Raw genomic sequence first — 17,762 nt, forward strand, 5'->3', positions numbered from 1 at the left:
ATGTACATTTAAGTTAGAGATAGAGATGTACCTGATAATAAAGGTAATGTTTGGAATGGCCAGGGACTTTTAAAAGCCTTTGTTCATTTTGAATTTTACTGTAGCTATTTTTACGTAAGGTGCATTCTTATTTCTCACCTTACTATGCAAGTCTTTTGAATGGTGAGGTCAAAGTAGTAATTTTCCTAAAAACAAAAAAACCTCTTGTGCTCTCTCAGTCTTCTGTATCTATCTTCTTTCCTTCCTTTTTTCCTATCAAACACTGTAAACTTGCAAACCAGCGGGGTTCAATCTGTGCCACTTGGCTTGCAGGGACATGGCTACTGGTGACCGCAGCACCGTGCACAGCTGCCTGGGAGGCCCCAGAACGTGAAGGCAGACAAGAGCCTGTGCAGTAAGGGAGAAGGCTGATGGGGACCTAAAAGGAACAATGGGACAGAGGAAGAAGGCAACTGATTCAATCAGGATTCCCTAACACAATCTCCAATATGAAAGAGAAAGAAAACAGGAAGTTCCAACTGAATTAAAAAAACCAGAAGGTGTCTGGGAGGTGGGCGTTGTGTGAACTCAGCCAACCTCAGAGCTCCCCCCTTTCCAAGTCTCAGCTCAAGTGGGGAGGTGAACACTCTCTCCTGCCCACTCTTCCTAGCCCCCAACTAAATATCTGACCGTTCACCATCTCTGAACTGATTTTCTCCACCGGTACAATAGGAAGAAAATCTCTGTGCCCTATGTTCCCCAGATTACAAAAGCTAATGAGAAAACATGTTAGAAACCACTAAGGTTCTCGTAAAACAGATGCCCAGGGAGCACGGCACCTCCTGTAGTTTTTGGCTTGTTTTTTCAGGGTGCATTGGTCTTTATTCCTGCTCTTAAAAAATGCACATAAATTCCACAGAGTTGCCTCCCACGAAGGGAAAACACCCCCACCGGTCAGGTTCTGAGGATTGCCTGTGAGTCCTGCCATCTGACCCTGGTTTAGGTAATGAAGCCAGTCCATTTGGCCCACTGAGCCCCCAAATTCCCAGGCCTGAGAAGTCCCAAGTACAAGGGAGGGCAGGGTTCAAGGCTAGAAGGCTTATACCAAAAGAAAACTTAAAAGAATTCTTAGCTGTTTTTGTTGTTTTAACCTTTCTTCCAGGATTTTGTTTTATACCTCCTCTCATTTGTAAGGTCTTCATTTTTTAAAACTTACTTTTCTTTTTTCTTTTTTTTTTTTTAAAGATTTTATTTATTTATTTGAGAGAGAGAATGAGAGAGAGAGTGAACATGAGAGGTGAGAGGGTCAGAGGGAGAAGCAGACTCCCTGCCGAGCAGGGAGCCTGATGCGGGACTCGATCCAGGGACTCCAGGATCATGACCTGAGCCGAAGGCAGTCGCTTAACCAACTGAGCCACCCAGGCGCCCCTTAAAACTTACTTTTCATATGGAAATAAGAACTACTGTTTTAAAACAGTGTGCCTTAGTATCAGTTCTCGTGAGGGTGCCCTCTAAGGTGCACTGACCCAGTAAATCTCACACCTCTCCCCGTTTTCAAGACACGCTCCAACCATGCAGAAAAGCCCCCTAAGCTGGGTATTCCTATAACAAAATGCAGATACATGATTATTTTAAAAGGTGCCAACTGCTCTCGTTTACATTTCCCCTTGCTTTGACTAAAAGAGAGGATACCCAGCATCCTCTTTAAGGATTTTTCTCCTCATCAAAGCCCAGCACGTACCAGTAATGAATCTTTCAAAAAGCATTCGATCCTTCTCAGGAAATTTCTCTCACTGGAGATTAGCTTATCAAAAAGATGCAGTGTTGCTTTTTCAAGGCCGGGGAGGTGCCGAAGCCAGAGGCAGACTACAGCTGATGTGGGGAGAGAAATCTTCTTCCTTTCAGCAAGAATAAACAAAATTTTAAACAGAAATGGGTTACTAAGAAAATAAGATTGAGACAGATCAAAATGCAGTAATGAGTCCAGTTTGTGAATCTTCTTTTCATCATGGTCGTACAGCAGTTAATATTTACAGTAATCAATGAATATTTACCAAGTGTAAGTTTGCAAAATAATGTGAATCTGCTTCCAATTCAACTCAAGAAATTAGAGAAATGCCCAAAGAAACGCTTTCCAAAAGGAAAAACAAGTAGTAGTGACAGAAGTGTTAGTGACAGAAAGATTAGTGATAAAGATGGGAAAAGGCCTTGACGGATACCGTCCCGAATTTAAGAAAGTTATGTTTGAAAGTACATCATAAGGATTTAAAGTATGTAATCAGACCAGAGCCACCACCTACTAACTCGATGGCCTTGGGAAAGTTACTTAAACTCCAAACCTCAGTATACTCATCTGTAAAGTGGGCCTATCTCCCTCACCGTGTTCTCAGAAGGATCAAATGCAGTAATAATACATGTGCAGAGATTAGCACAATGCTTGACATCTAGTGAATATTCAGTGGCTGTATTTGTGAATCTGTCACTTGAAAGTTAAAAAATATTTTCCTTTAGTAATCATTTCAAAAATGGTGGTAACAGCCTGGTAGATCCATAGCTGATCCCTACCATGGTACTCTATGGGCCCCAAATAATTTGTGAAGCTATGTTTCCACAGGAGAATGTACGTGGATGTTCCTCCTGAGTCAGGTCAGTGAATCAGGGGTTCTCCCTCCTCTCCTGGGAGGGAGCATGAGGGGACACCTAATTCTGAGCCACTGGTGGCTCCTCCCTGTGAACACTGGGCCTGTTTTGGCCTGGGGAGACTTCTCTTTCTCCTTTCAGCCCAGCTTTTCCAAGACCTCCCTCCCTTCACCTGTGGTATCACAGACATCAGAGTACTTGCCAGGTTCTGCCAAAGATGTTTACTGCCTTTACTAAGAAAAACAGAAGCTGAGGGCACAAAGGCCCCCTCTTAGCCAAAAACCCCTTCAGGCCTTTCCCTTCACCACGGCTTCTGGGCCACTTCTCTGCAGGAGCTGGTGTGAAGCCCAGAGCATGGGCGCAGGCGCAGGAAATGAATAGGCAGGGTCACAGTGCAATTTCTCATGATTTCTCTGTTTTCTTCTCCCTCGGCGTACCTCCTGTAGACCTTTGTCCTGGATTAACTCTGGGGCCAGACAAAGCTGAAGAGTCAGAAGGACTCTCACAGACAGGCAGAGTACAGGACAAAGGGCAGGACGGAGGCCCCCCTTTGACCCTCTTTCTCATCTCATGTTCTCACCCTGAGCTTCAACTCTTCTGGGAAGTCTTGCAGGACCCCCTTCCCTCACCTCCCCACACCTGGCAAAGAAGAACTGCCACGGTGCCCCCCCTCTTGCATCACCTGGCCCATCTGGGGGCCATGCTATGGATGTCCTCTCTTGTGCCACTGGTGCTTTGGGCTGCAAGCCCCATGCCACCTCCCCTATCATCCTGGATGGCAAGGAGCTGGTGGGCATCCATGCAAGGAAGAGGAGCACTTCCTGTGAGGCATTCAAAGTGCCAGGTGCAGGCCAAGCAGATGGGAACAAAACAGACCTAGTCTGTACCCCTAGCACTTGGGGCCCAGTGGGAGGTACACATACACATACTAAATTGAGAAAAAGGCAATGAAGGAAAAGGGCAGGCTGAGGTAAAAGAGAGTAATAGAAGGGGCCTGACTGAGACTGGGTGGTCAGGATGGCCTCTCCAGCTGAGTTGAGATTAGCTAGGTGAAGAGTAGCCAGAAGGGCATTTCAGCTGAGGGAATGGCAGCCGTGATGGTCCTGAGACAGGGAAGAGCAATGTCAGACGGAGAGAGAAACCCCAGAGAGCGAAGGTGAGGTGGCTTGTAAGGCTTTGGGATTCTATTCAGTGATTATTCTGGTCCAAAGGACTTTATACGGAGGAGTGCCAGGATGCGGTTTGCAGTCAAAGGTCAGTCCGGCTGCAGCAGGGAGAACGGAGTGTGGGCCTAGAATGGGTGTAGGGAGCTCAGGAGCCCAGGGGGGCCAGTGCTGGCGGTGCTGGCGTGACCCAGGCAGCAGTGGAGGAGTGAACGGATGGCCTTCCTGGGTAAGCAAGATGCCTGGACCCTGTGTCCACTCCCTTCAGTGTTTGCGGAAGTCTTTTTAAAGTCTAGGCTGTCAGGCTGTCAGCCAGTTTTAGTCACATTAACAGACCCCTGGGAGAGGTTTCCATCCAGCTTTCTACAGGAGAACTTCCCTGGACAGGGGCGAGGGTATCTGTAGCCCCTGTCATGAACCAGAAAGCCCCCAAGAGGCAGGGATGCTCTGAGGTGCAGAGGGAACTTGGCTGCTCAGTGGCTCCTCCCTTCCCAAACAGCAGGGACATCTTTTGACCTGCATTCACCACATCTTTTTTTTTTTTTCAGGATCCATATGAAATAACTATGTATGTCATTAGAGAAGTTTCTCACTTCAGGGAGAGTTCTTCATGCAACACCATTCCCAGGGCCTCTGAGCAGCCGTGTGCAGTAAGTGTGATTTTTACCTAATGGTCACAGTGGCCGAGTGATGCCTGGCAGCACAAAGGTATGAGCCGTTGAGAATGAGCAGTAGATAAACATGAACAAATATAAAAAGGAAGCTAGTGTAACATGGTAGTTCCATCAGATATCTGAAATAAAAAATACTGCTTAAAAATTTACATAAGATCTGCAAAATTATATACTCAAGTCAGTAAGTACATAATATTTTTGTTCTGTTCTCAGAAACAGTTTAAAAAATGTGTATGTTGGGCACCTGGCTGGCTCAGTTGGTTAGTGGCTGCCTTTGGCTCAGGTCATGATCCCAGGAGTCCTGGGATGGAGCCCCACATCGGGCTCCTTGCTTAGCGGGGAGCCTGCTTCTCCCTCTGCCTGCCACTCCCCCCCTGCTTGTGCTTGCTCTCTCCCTTCCCCATGTCAAAAAAATAAATAAAATCTTTAAAAAAAATAAAAAATAAAAAATGTGTATGTTAACAATTATCTTTTTATTACCCTTTATTCAGAGTATACTCATTTATTTGCTGTGATTAAATTTATGAACTCATGTTGAAGAAAACAATCTATTTTGCCCTAAAACATCAAAAATTTAACTCTTTATAATCAATACTGGTGATGAAGAAATCACCAAAACAATATGATCTTAATATACTTGCATAACAGAATTTGACTAGACCAACACATTCATATTATGTAAAATGTTCTAAAAGTATACCAGGTTGGTTTTGAAATAAAAAAGGCAAATTACATTATATGTCAATTACATCTCAATAAAACCGGGGGCTGGGAGGAGGCAAATTATGAAAGAACACAAATGGCCAATAAAGATATGCAGATTTTCAACCTTATTAATAGTAAAGAAAGGTAAACTAACACAGCTATCATTTTCCTCCTCACACATCAGCAAATGTTTACGACAACGTCCAATGCTTTAGTAGGTACAGGGGACATATGTTCTCAGAGGTGAGATGGAATGGCTTTGCTCTTTTGTTTATGCATACCATCTAACGAATTGTAGAACAGACATTATCCTGGCTTTCATAACCATACTTTTGTGAATCTGCCTGGCAGAAATAAAAGCATCAGTTGGAGGATATTCACTGCAGCAATATTATAAAAACAAAATTAGAAACAACTTGAATGCATCTACTGGAAAGTAGCTGAATAAATTAAGGTCCATTCATATCAGGGAATATGCTCCTATTTTATAAAAATGAGCTGGATCTATAACCCCTGAGGGCTAGCCAAAATATATTGGTTAGAAAACAGGTTCCAGAGTCATGTGTATGGTGTGATGCTGTTTTTGTTTTTTGTTTTTAAAACTACTTAAAAAAAAAATAACTGTTTTATATAGATTTCTATGTTTACAAGAATATAAGGTATGGTTATCAGAAGTACTAGAGGGTGATAATGAGAGGATAATTAACATTTTCTGTATATACTTCTGTATTGTATTGTTTGACCAGATAAAATGAATATATTATTTCTGTGGAAATTTAAAGAGCCAATAAAGTCACAGAAGATAAAAATGTTTTAAAGGACACTGAAAAATTTCATTCTACTCTACTGAACATGTGTTAGTCATAGAAACACTAAGGCAGTCCTTTTTCTACTCTAACCATACTTACTCCATCTATCTAGCCCAGATACCGATCAAAACTTGGTGTAATACATTAAAAGTTTCTCATTTAAAATAGGAGGAATAGGCTTCCAGTCAGTGCTTTCATGTGGAGCAACTAAGTCTTTTTTTTTTTTTAAGATTTATTTATTTATTTGAGAGAGAGAACGTGTGTGTGACTGGGGGGCAAGAGCAGAGGGAGAGAATCTTTAAGCAGACCCTCTGTCAGGTGGAGAGCCTGACATGCGGCTCGAATCCCACGACTCATGAAATTATGACCTGAGCCGAAACCTAGAGTCAGACATCCAATCCACCGAGCCACCCAGGCGCCCCAAACATCTGAGTCCTAGTAACAATTTCTGACACAAAGCAGGAGAAGCCTGACAGGACACTACCGTGTCCAACATCTCCTGCTATTAGTCTGCTAGATAAATGCCTCCTTGGCATTTAGAAAACTATACTTTGTTTCTCCAAAATACTGAGGCTGTTGTTTGTCCCATCTCTTCCAAAAAGAGGCAGTATATAAAGAAAATGGTTCAGGTGCTTAATAAATAATTTTGGCTCCAACTGTTTTTTGATAGCTACAATAGAAACAGAATGTGGAATTCAATTCTTTGCAAAAACGGTTCTTAATGAAGGCAGTGCCTGTCAGTAGGGAATGTCAGAGAGGCGAAGGGAAGGATGAAGCTTCCTCACTCAAGACAAACAGGCAGTAGTCCACCTTTCCAAACCAGAAAGAGATCAGGGCTGTTTGGGTTGCCAGAGAAGCCCACAAAAATCGGATCAGCTTTTCTGGAGAACTACTTAATTCCAAGGAATTGGAAAGAACACTCTCTATTATATCCCAAAGGTGTACTTCCATGAAAACTTGATCTAAGAAGTATAACAAATTTGAGGACTGTGCCATTGCCACTTACGTGTTCAGAGAAATCACTTTTCAAAACAAAGAGCAGCAACACCAAGCAAAGGAAATGTCCAAACCCAAACATACTGGAATGTCTATTACAAATCAGAATCAGCAGGTTTTTATTTGAAACTTTTTCAATGACTAATTTTGTGACCATATCTTACTAAGGTTTAAAAGAAAAAGAGGATCTCAGGAAGTCTCAATAAATGGATAAAGAGAGTTTTAGTTACTACTACTCATCTTTGTTACCTTTCTGTCTTTGGTATTACACTAACCTTTCTTTGTTTATTGACATTCACCTATATCATTTGAAAACACTTAAAGCCTGATTTTTCTTATCTGAGCTGAAAAAGTACAAAACCAGTAGCTTGGCAAAAGGTCAGCCTTTTCTTGTAATTTACTTTCTTTTCCTGGTAGGCACCTTTGGAGGCTGTATTAGTTCTTTCAGCAACAGGATTTAAAAAAAAATTTTTTTAATAGGGAATAATACACACACACACACACACACAATAGTTCAGCAAAAGGAATTTAGCTTACATTTGGCCTCAGCTCAGTGACATTTCCATTAAAAGGAAAAGATATAAGCTTGAGAAAACCTAATAAAACATTATAAAAAATGATAAAATTACTAAAGTCAACAATAATAATAGCAACATGTGAACAGTTACTGAACGTTTACTCTGGGTGCGAGGCACCATGCTGAACGTATTACAGGCATGAGACCCATTTAAATACATTTCAGTATGGGGGTGCCTGGGTGGCTCAGTTGGTTAAGCGACTGCCTTTGGCTCAGGTCATGATCCTGGAGTCCCTGGATCGAGTCCCGCATCGGGCTCCCTGCTTGGCAGGGAGCCTGCTTCTGCCTCTGACCCTCCCCCCTCTCATGTGCTCTCTCTCTCTCATTCTCTCTGTCTCAAATGAATAAATAAAATCTTTAAAAAAAAAAATACATTTCAGTGTGCCTAACGTCTGTTACCCCACCACAGTTATAAAAAGGCAGTCCCCTTTGAACTCTCAAAGTTTGGGTCAAGATTATGAACTGTACGGTCACTCTATTTAACATTCACAGCCATACCGTGAGGCCAGTTGGTTGGTCAGTCCTGCATCCATTCATTCTTCCTTTCATTTGTTCAACTGACTCATTCATTCTAGTATGTAGAAAAAAACTCTCCACCCAGTCATCAAACTCTTCAATATTTCTGTAGATTTACCTTAGAGGGCATGTCATACTGAATTATTTATACTCCACAGACCCCCGGAAGGATTTCAAGCAGTCCTCCCAGAAAGGTTGTATGCAGCCTGCAGCCTGCAGCCTGTGTGACTGTGAGGGCAGCTGCAGGAAGAGACCTGAGAAGTTAGGTTTGACATTTAGGCCAAGAAATTAAAGATTTCCTCTAGGTTATCTAAACTGCAGAGAGGGGCAAGAATCTGCTGTTTAAAAGAAGACAGGCAGGGCGCCTGGGTGGCTCAGTTGGTTAAGCGACTGCCTTCAGCTCAGGTCATGATCCCAGGGTCCTGGGATCGAGTCCCGCATCGGGCTCCCTCCTCGGAGGGAAGCCTGCTTCTCCCTCCCCTACTCCCCCTGCTTGTGTTCCCTCTCTTGCTGTGTCTCTCTCTGTCAAATAAATAAATAAAATCTTTAAAAAAAAAAAAAAAAAAAAAAAGAAGACAGGCAGCCCATTTCTGAAAGTACATGACTGTATTTGGAAGCCAAGGCCACAGACACCCGGCCAATAGTAAAACAGATGAAATTCCACTGGTGTATTGTGGCAGGCAAAGAGTTGGAAGTCTAAACACAGGGCAGGGCGCACTGGTCAAAGAAAGTATGTGGTTTCTAAATGACCACACAGCACATTTGGGGAACTGCTCAAGGGGCTGGGGGGAGAACAGTGTTGGGTGTGGGGGTGGTAATTTGCACTGACTGACTGAATCAGCCTCCCCATGTCAACATGTGGCTAGGATGCTCCGTCCATGGGAAAGTGTCCATGGAAAGGTGCCAGCCCTTACGCCACTGCTCAGGGAACTTGCTGAGCTGAAGCCACAGGAATTGGACAAGTCGAAGGCCACCCAGCATTTCTGAACTGTCTGTCCCCAATGGATTAGCAGACATAATTTTTCAAACTAAATAAATTTTATTAGTTGCTGAGGGAGAACATGCTATCAGAAGTAAAATAAACAGCAAAGGAGTTCAGGCCTACCCATGAAGCCACTGCCCTCAGCTTCCTGTCTGAGCACTGTGGGTGGAGCAAAAGTAGCTATTTTCTGAGCATGTCTCTTCCTCACCAGTAATTTCTAAAACAGTTCTGAGAGGTTTCACAGGGGATGCCAAGGGGCGTTCTCCTCCCATTTCCCTTTACTTCAAGTCTTGCAGAAAAAGGCTGGAAGCACAGGTTGCTAAGACCCTATAACTTGATGAAATGTATTACTAAATAAATCAGAAACAGAGCTGCAATGGTGAAAGGCAAAGAACATTTTACTCAAAAGTAAATACTTTGAAAAACTGCTTTGGAGGATGAAAAATGAAAGCTGTAGGGTAAGCCACTAGAACCTGAAGTATGTACTCAGGTAAATGATGTGAAGCACATTTATCACATTATACAAACCAAAGACAACTGATCAGACTCCTCAGGAAATTCAGGCTTACTGGGTAAATTGTGACAGAGGTTTACAGTAGGTAGAAAAAGACTATATATATATATATATTTTTTTTTTTTAAGATTTTATTTATTTATTTGAGACAGAGAGAATGAGATACAGAGAGCATGAGAGGGAAGAGGGTCAGAGGGAGAAGCAGACTCCCTGCCAAGCAGGGAGCCCGATGCGGGACTCGATCCAGGGACTCCAGGATCATGACCTGAGCCGAAGGCAGTCGCTCAACCAACTGAGCCACCCAGGCGCCCAAGACTATATTTTTTAACCATGAGAATTGTTTGGACTTTTTTCAACATCAAATAATTTAACCTTCTATTTCTTTTTCTAAATATTACCTTAACAAATTCCTGTATTATAAGACTTCATGTAAAATGAAATTAAAACTTACATTCTTACATTAATTTTTAAGAATTATATATGAAAAACAGCAAATACTCTATTGGTAATTACTTCCTCTGAACTAACTGAAAGAAAAATGGTGATTTTGAGATGCTCATTCTCCAAATGCAATGATATAATAAAAATCAATTTAAAGATGGGGAGAAGATATACTTGTTACAGAAAAAAAATCTAACCCTCCCCCCAAAATACAATAAAACCTTAGGAGTAAAATATATTACAACTTATATATGAGGAAAATATGTAAAACACTCCTTTAAGATCAAAAAGTAAACCTGAACAAATGGAAAGACATAAGTATTCTTGGACAGGTGGACAGAAAGCCTTCATGCAGAAAAGATGCCAATTCTTTCTCAGTTAACCTATATATTTCACATGAGCCTCCCCCAAACAATATTAACTATCTTTCCTGAAGCTAGACACAATGGTTTCAAGGTTTATTTAGAAGATAAAACAAAAAACAAAAAAACAAAACAACAAGAAGATAAAACAAGTAAGAATTGTCAGAAAAACCCTGAAAAGGAAGAGAAATGAGGGAGAACTAGCTTTATTTTATAATAGGTGTATAAGAAAGGCTCCACCATTAAAACAAAGTGGTACTGGTGTGTGAATATACAATAGGCCAAAAAAAAAACCACCAAAAAACCCAGAACAGAAAATAACAAAATAGGCCTAAATTATACATACAGAAATTGAATGCATATTAAGAGGGCAAGGGGTTTGCACCCTTTATCACACTTGAGATGGTAGAATGCTCTGTAACCTAAGAGTGTGGTAAAGCAACCATATTATTTCAACAAATACTTTGCAAAACCAAAACAAAAAGAAATTGGGAACCTATAGATTGAAAGAGACTTTTGAACCTATCAGCCAAATGCAACATGTAGACTTTGGACTCTGACTCCAAAAGAACCAACTGTAAAAAAAAAAAAAAATTTTTGAGACAATCAAGAGAATTTACTGTCTGACTAAATACATGATGGTGCTAAGGAATTAGTATCAATTTTTTAAAATATAATAATGCTATTGTAGTCATATGTATTTTCAAATACACCATATAGAGACTTTCAATTTCCTGTTGCACATGAAAGGAACTTGGAAGTCACCACTCCTATCTTAACAAGTACAAAGCAAAACACACTGAAAAATCAACTTTTCTTGTATCCTTAAGATAGACATAGGACAAACCTTGGCCCCTAAGACTGAAAAACAGATAAGCAAATAGAAATTGTGACTTACTGGAGTAGAGAGCCACAAGTAGAAACTGCCCTAGGAACCAGTGCCAGGTAGGAAAACGTGCACTGTAATTAGTGAAGGGCTGGAGGCTCAGTGTGGACAACTCAGTTAGAAAGTCCAGTGGGATCCAGTCATGGAAGGCCCCCACAATATTACGAAATTTGCCTCCAGGAGCTTAACCAGGTTCTCTTAGTACACTGGGAGTAAATCTACTTCTACTTTAGGTTTTGAATAGAATACAGCACTCCGTTCTTTTTTTTTAAAGATTTTTTTTTTAAGATTTTATTTATTTATTCATGAGAGACAGAGAGAGAGAGAGAGAGAAGCAGAGGGAGAAACAGGCTCCCAAGGAGCAGGGAGCCCGATGTGGGACTCGATCCCAGGACCCTGGGATCATGACCTGAGCCGAAGGCAGACACTTAACCATCTGAGCCACCCAGGCGCCCACAGCACTCCGTTCTTAACAAGGTCTGCCCTCAAGGAAAACTGGTTAACCAGAGCCTAACCTCCGGTGGTATTATCAGAGCCTAAAAGACCTGTGGGAAGGCAAATAACCAATTCCAGCCAGCTCAGGGCATTTGTCCTCTAAGTAAGGGGAAAAAAAACCCTGAGAAACTTGTGTGAAGTTCACAGTTCAGGACAAAAGCTCACTAAAAGACTGAGACCTAATTATAAGACCATAGACCACTTCCCCTCCTCTCATACCTCACCACCAAACTACAAAAGCCTATTTACAGTTCTTCTTACCCAGTACATATCTAGTACATCAAGAAAACAATGACAAGGCATATCAAAAGGAAAAACACCCCACAATTTTAAGAGACAGAGCAATAATCAGAACCAGACACGCAGAGATGTTAGAATTATCAGACTTGGAATTAAAAACAACGATGATTAATATGCTAAGAGCTTTAATAGATGGTGTGCAAGAACAGATGGGCACTGTAAACAGAGTTGGGAATCTTAAAAAAACAAAAAGAAATACTAGAGATCAAAACCACTACAACAGAAATAAAGAATGCCTTTGGTGGACCACAGACTGGCTAAGGAAAGAATGTCTGAGCTAGAGGATATATCCATGGGAACCTTGAAAACAAAAAGCAAGACTGAAAAAACAGAACAGAATGTCTAAGGAATGTGGGACAACTATAAAAGATGTAACACATGTGTAATGGGTGTACTAGAAGGAGAAGGAGGAGAGAGAAATAAAATTTTTTTAAAACAATGCCTAAGAATTTTCCCAAATTAATGTCAATACCAAATCACAATTCCAGGAAGCCCAGAGAACACCAAGTGGGATAAATACAAAAGACTGCACTAAGCATATCATTTTGAAATTACAAAAAAAAATCAAAGATAAGGAAAAAATCCTGAAAGAAGCCAGAGGGAAAATACATCATTTTTTTAAAAAATATTTATTTATTTTGAGAGAGAGAGAGAAAGAGGGAGAGGGCAAGTATGGGGAGGGGCAGAGGGAGAGAGTCTTCAAGCAGACTCCCCACTGAGTGTAGAGCCCCATGCTGGGTTTGATATCATGACCCTGAGATCATGACCTGAGCCAAAACCAAGAGTAGGACGCTTAACCAACTGAGCCACCCAGGCGCCCGTACATCTTAACTATAGAGAAAAGAGATAGGATTATATCCAACTTCTTAGAAACCATGCAGGCAGGAAAAGAGTGGAGTGAAATATTTAAAGTGTTGAGAGAAAAAGAAATACACCTTCTAAAATTCTGTACCCTGTGAAATTACTCTTCCAAAGTGAAGGAGAAACAAATGCTTTTTCAGACAGACAAAAATTGAAGAGTTTTGTTGCCCGTAGACCTAACCTGTAAAAAAAAAATTAAATGAAGTTCTTTAGAGAGAAGAAAAATAGCATAGGTCAGATACTCAGACCTAAAAAAAGAACATCAAAGAAAAAATAAGGAAGGCAAAATAAAAACTTTTATTTTTCCTATTCTTAACTGATGTAACAGAAAATAGACTGTTCAAATAATAATAAATAGGAACAATGTACCCAATTATATATGTTTATGTGTGTATATATGCTTAGGGTGCTTCATATAAATGAGATGAATGACAATGATACAAGAGACAGAAAAAAGGAATTAGGATTATTTTGTTATTTAAAGGTACTCATAGGAGCCCCTGGGTGGCTCAGTTAGTTGAGCATCCAACTCTTGGTTTCGGCTGGGGTTGTGATCTCGGGGTCATGGGATCCAGCCCCAAGTTGGGCACCATGCTCAGTGTGGAGTCTGCTTGTCCTTCTTCCTCCCTCAACTTGCACGCTCTCTCAAATAAATAAATAAATAAATAAATCTTTAAAAAAGAAGGTACTCACTATCTGTAAAGAGGTACATATAATGTTATGTGAAAGTGGATTTGCATTAGCTATAAATGTATATTGCAAACTCTAGGGTAATTACTAAAAAAGGTAAAAAAAGAAAGTGTAATGAATATGCTAAGAAAGAAGATGAGATAGAATGGTATCATATTAAATGTGCAATTAAACCCACAAAAGGCAGAGAAAGAGTGGAAGACAAAAAGAGGAACAAATACCAAGGGCAACAAATATAAAACAGTAAGGAATATAATAGATATTAAGATAATTATGTTAATAATCACTTTGAACCTCAATGGTCTAAATGTACCAATTAAAAGATAGAGACCAACAGAGTAGATCAAAAAACAAGACCCAACTATATTTTGTCTACAAAAAAACAACTTTAAGTATGAAGAAACATACAGATCAAAACTAATGGATGGAGAAAAATATACCATGCTAACACGAATTAAAAGAAAGCAGGAATAGCTCTATTAATTTCAGATACAGTAGGCTGCAAATCTAGCAGTTATCAAGAATAAAGAAATTCATTACATATTGATAAAGGCGTAAATTCTCCAAGAAGATACAACAATCTTTAACTTGTATGTGCCTAATAATGAAGTGTAAAATTATATGAGGAAAAAGTAACAGAACTGCAAAGTAGATGAATCCACTATCACAGCTGAAGAGTTCAACATCCCTCTATCAGAAAGAGACTGATCCAGCAGGTAGAAAATCTGTAAGGACGTAACTCAACAACACCATCAATCAACTGTATATATTGCCATTTATAGTATTCTTCATCTAAACATAGCAGAATATGCATTCTTCTTAAGTTCACATGGAACTTCACTAAGATAGACCACATTCTGGGCTATAAAACACACCTTCATGAGGTGCCTGGGTGGCTCAGTCAGGTAAGCATCCAACTCTTAATTTCAGCTCAGGTCCATGATCTCAGGGTTGTGAGATGGAGCCCTGCAGCTCTGTACTCAGCATGGAGCCTGCTTGGGATTCTCTCTCTCCCTCTCCCCATGTCCCTCCCCTCCCTGCTCATGCTCTCTCTCTAAAAAACAAACAACCCCCCCAAAAAACCTAAATAAACACACACTCACACATTTAAATGAATAGAAATCATACAATGTCATCTTTCAGATCACAATTCAATTATTTTTTTTAAGATTTTTTTTTTTAAAGATTTTATTTATTTATTTGAGAGAGAGAGAATGAGAGAGAGCACATGAGAGGGGGGAGGGGCAGAGGGAGCAGACCCCCCGCCGAGCAGGGAGCCCGATGCGGGACTCGATCCCGGGACTCCAGGATCATGACCTGAGCCGAAGGCAGTCGCTTAACTGACTGAGCCACCCAGGCACCCCCTTTTTTTTTTAAGATTTTTAAAATTGATTTATCTGACAGAGAGATCTGGCGAGAGAGGGAACACAAGCAGGGGGAGTGGGAGAGGGAGAAGCAGGCTTCCCGTGGAGCAGGGAGCCCAATGTGGGGCTTGATCCCAGGACCCTGGGATCATGACCTGAGCCAAAGGCAGACGCTAGTGACTGAGCCACCCAGGCGCCCCCACAATTCTATTATAAACTAGAAATCAGTAACAGAAAGATTAACTTGAAAATCCCAAATTATGTAAAGATTCAACAACACACTTCTAAGTAACACATGGATCAAGCAAGAACCTCAAGAGAAATTTAAAATTATTTTTAACTAAATGAAATTGATTTCAATGAAGTTGATAAATAAAATTTATCAAAATTTGTGGGATGCAACAAAAGTAGTGCTTAGAGGAAAATTTATAGCACTAAATACACACTCAGAAAATAAGCAATATCTAAAATCAATAACCTAGTTTCCACCTCAGGGAGGTATTTAGAAAAAGAAAAGCAAATTAAATCCAAAGTAAACAGAAGAAAAGAAAAAGTAAGAATTAAAACAGAAATCAATGAAATAGAAATCAGGACATCAATAGAGAAAAATCAATGAAACCAGAAGCTGGTTCTTGGAATTGATCAATAAAATCAATTAAGTCTCTATCCAGGCTAATTTAAAAAAAAAGAGAGAGAGAGAGAACAGCAATTACTAATGTCAGAAATAAAAGAGGAGACATCATTACAGATCCTATGGTCATTAAGAGGATAATAAAGGAACTCTATGAAAAACTCTATGCCAATGAATTTGATAACCTAAATGAAATAGACTACTTCCTTGAAAGATAACATTCTAACAGAACTCACATAAGAAGAAATATGCTGAATAGGCCTATACCTATTAAAGAAATTAAATGAACATTTAATAACCTTTCAAAAAAGAAAGCACCAGGCCCTGCTGAATTCTACTAAACATTCAAGGAAGAAATTGTAGCAATTCTCTACAATCTCTTTCAGGGGAGAACAGCAGAGGAAATACTTCCTAACTCTTTTTCTGGGGCCAGAAATATACTAATACCAAAAGCAGACAATAACATTATAAAAAAACTTAGAGAAAAAAGAAACACAAAACAAACCTTAGAAACCAATATCTCTGATTAACATAGAAGTAAAAATCCTCAACTAAATATTAGCAAATTGAATCTAATAGTGTATAAAAAGAATTATACATCATGACCAAGTGGAATTTGTCATAGGTATGCACGGCTGGTTTAACTTCTGAAAATGAGTTAATGTTGGGGTGGCTGGGTGGCTCAGTTTTAGGCGTCTGCCTTCGGCTCAGGTCATGATCCCAGGGTCCTGGGATCGAGCCCTGCATTGGGCTCCCTGCTCCGCAGGAAGCGTGCTTCTCCCTCTCCCACTGCTTGTGTTCTTTCTCTCGCTTTGTCTCTCTCTGTCAAATAATAAAATCTTAAAAAATAAAAATAAAAAAAGAAAATGAGTTAATGTTATCAGTCACATCAACAGGCTGAAAAAGAAAAGTCATGCGATCGTATCAATAGATGCAGAAAAAGTATTTGATAAAATCGAAACCAATTCAATACAAAAACTCAGTAAACTGGAATGGAGGATAATTTTCTCAAACTGATAAAGAATATCTTCAAAAACCTAACAAGAATTAATATTGTTAAAATGTCCATATACCCAAAGCAATCCATATATTCAATGCAACTGCTATCAAAATTTCAATGGCAGTTTTCACAGAAATAGAACAAACAATCCTAAAATTTATAGGGAACCACAGAAGTCCCCAAAGAGTCAAAGTAATCTTGAGAAAGAACAAAGCTGGAGTCATCATGCTCCCTGATTTCATACTATTTTACAAAGCTGTAATAATTAAAACAGTATGGTATTAGCATAAAAAAAGGCATACAGATCAGTAAATAGAACAGATAGCCTCAAAATAAAGCTATGCATATATGGTCATTCTATGACAAAGGAGCCAAAAATATAAAATGAGGAGAGGACAGTCTCTTCAATAACTGAACTTGGGAAAGAACTAGAAAAATAATACTAAAATTTGTATGGAACCACAAAAGACTCTGAATAGCCAAAGCAATCATGAGAAAGAACAACAAAGCTAGAGATACCACAGTCACAGATTTCAAGATATACTACAAAGCTATAGTAATCAAAACACTATGGTACTAGCACAAAAACAGACACAGATCAGTGGAACAGAATAGAGAGCCCAGAAATAAACCCATGCTTATATGGTCAATTAATCTACAAAAGAGACAAGAATATACAATAAGTAAAAAAGAGTCTCTTCAACAAATGGTGCTGAGAAAACTGGACAGCTTTCTTACACCATGCGTAAAAATAAACTCAAATGGATTAAAGACCTAACTGTGAGACCTAAAACAACAAAACTCCTAAAAGAAAGCATAGCAGTAATCTCTTGGACATCAGCCTTAGCCACATTTTCATGGATATATCTCCTCGGGCAAGGGAAACAAAAGCAAAAATAAGCTACTGGGACTATACAAAAGTAAAAAGCTTTTGCACAGCAAAATGAAAACACAACCTGCTGAATGGGAGAAGATATTTGCAAATGATATACCTGATAAGGGGCTAACATCCAAAATATATAAAGAACTTCTACAACTCAACACACACACACACACACACACACACATAACTCAAAAATAGTCCAATTAAAAAATGGGCAGAGAACCTGAATGGACATTTTTCCAAAAAAGACAGATGGCCAACAGACAAGTGAAAAGATGCTCAACATCACTAATT

General features: G+C 39.8%; 1 protein-coding gene across 13 annotated transcripts in view; it reads right to left on the bottom strand.

Annotated features, from left to right (window-relative positions):
- FANCC (FA complementation group C) overlaps nt 1-17,762 on the bottom strand; it is a 284,485-nt gene that overhangs the window by 48,444 nt on the left and 218,279 nt on the right. For all 13 annotated transcript variants that reach the window (XR_010407814.1, XM_064579759.1, XM_064579761.1 and 10 more), the window contains one exon: nt 1,721-1,877. Coding sequence is in view for 12 of the 13 variants with exons in the window: in XM_064579759.1 (XP_064435829.1) it covers nt 1,721-1,877 (157 nt within the window). In the remaining variant the exon portion in view is untranslated. The remainder of the gene's footprint in view (nt 1-1,720; nt 1,878-17,762) is intronic.

Source organism: Mirounga angustirostris, unplaced genomic scaffold (genome assembly GCF_029215605.1).
Source record: "Mirounga angustirostris isolate CCGP_5_RB_7025 unplaced genomic scaffold, mMirAng1.0.hap1 SCAF_15, whole genome shotgun sequence".
NCBI classification, from domain to species: domain Eukaryota; kingdom Metazoa; phylum Chordata; class Mammalia; order Carnivora; family Phocidae; genus Mirounga; species Mirounga angustirostris.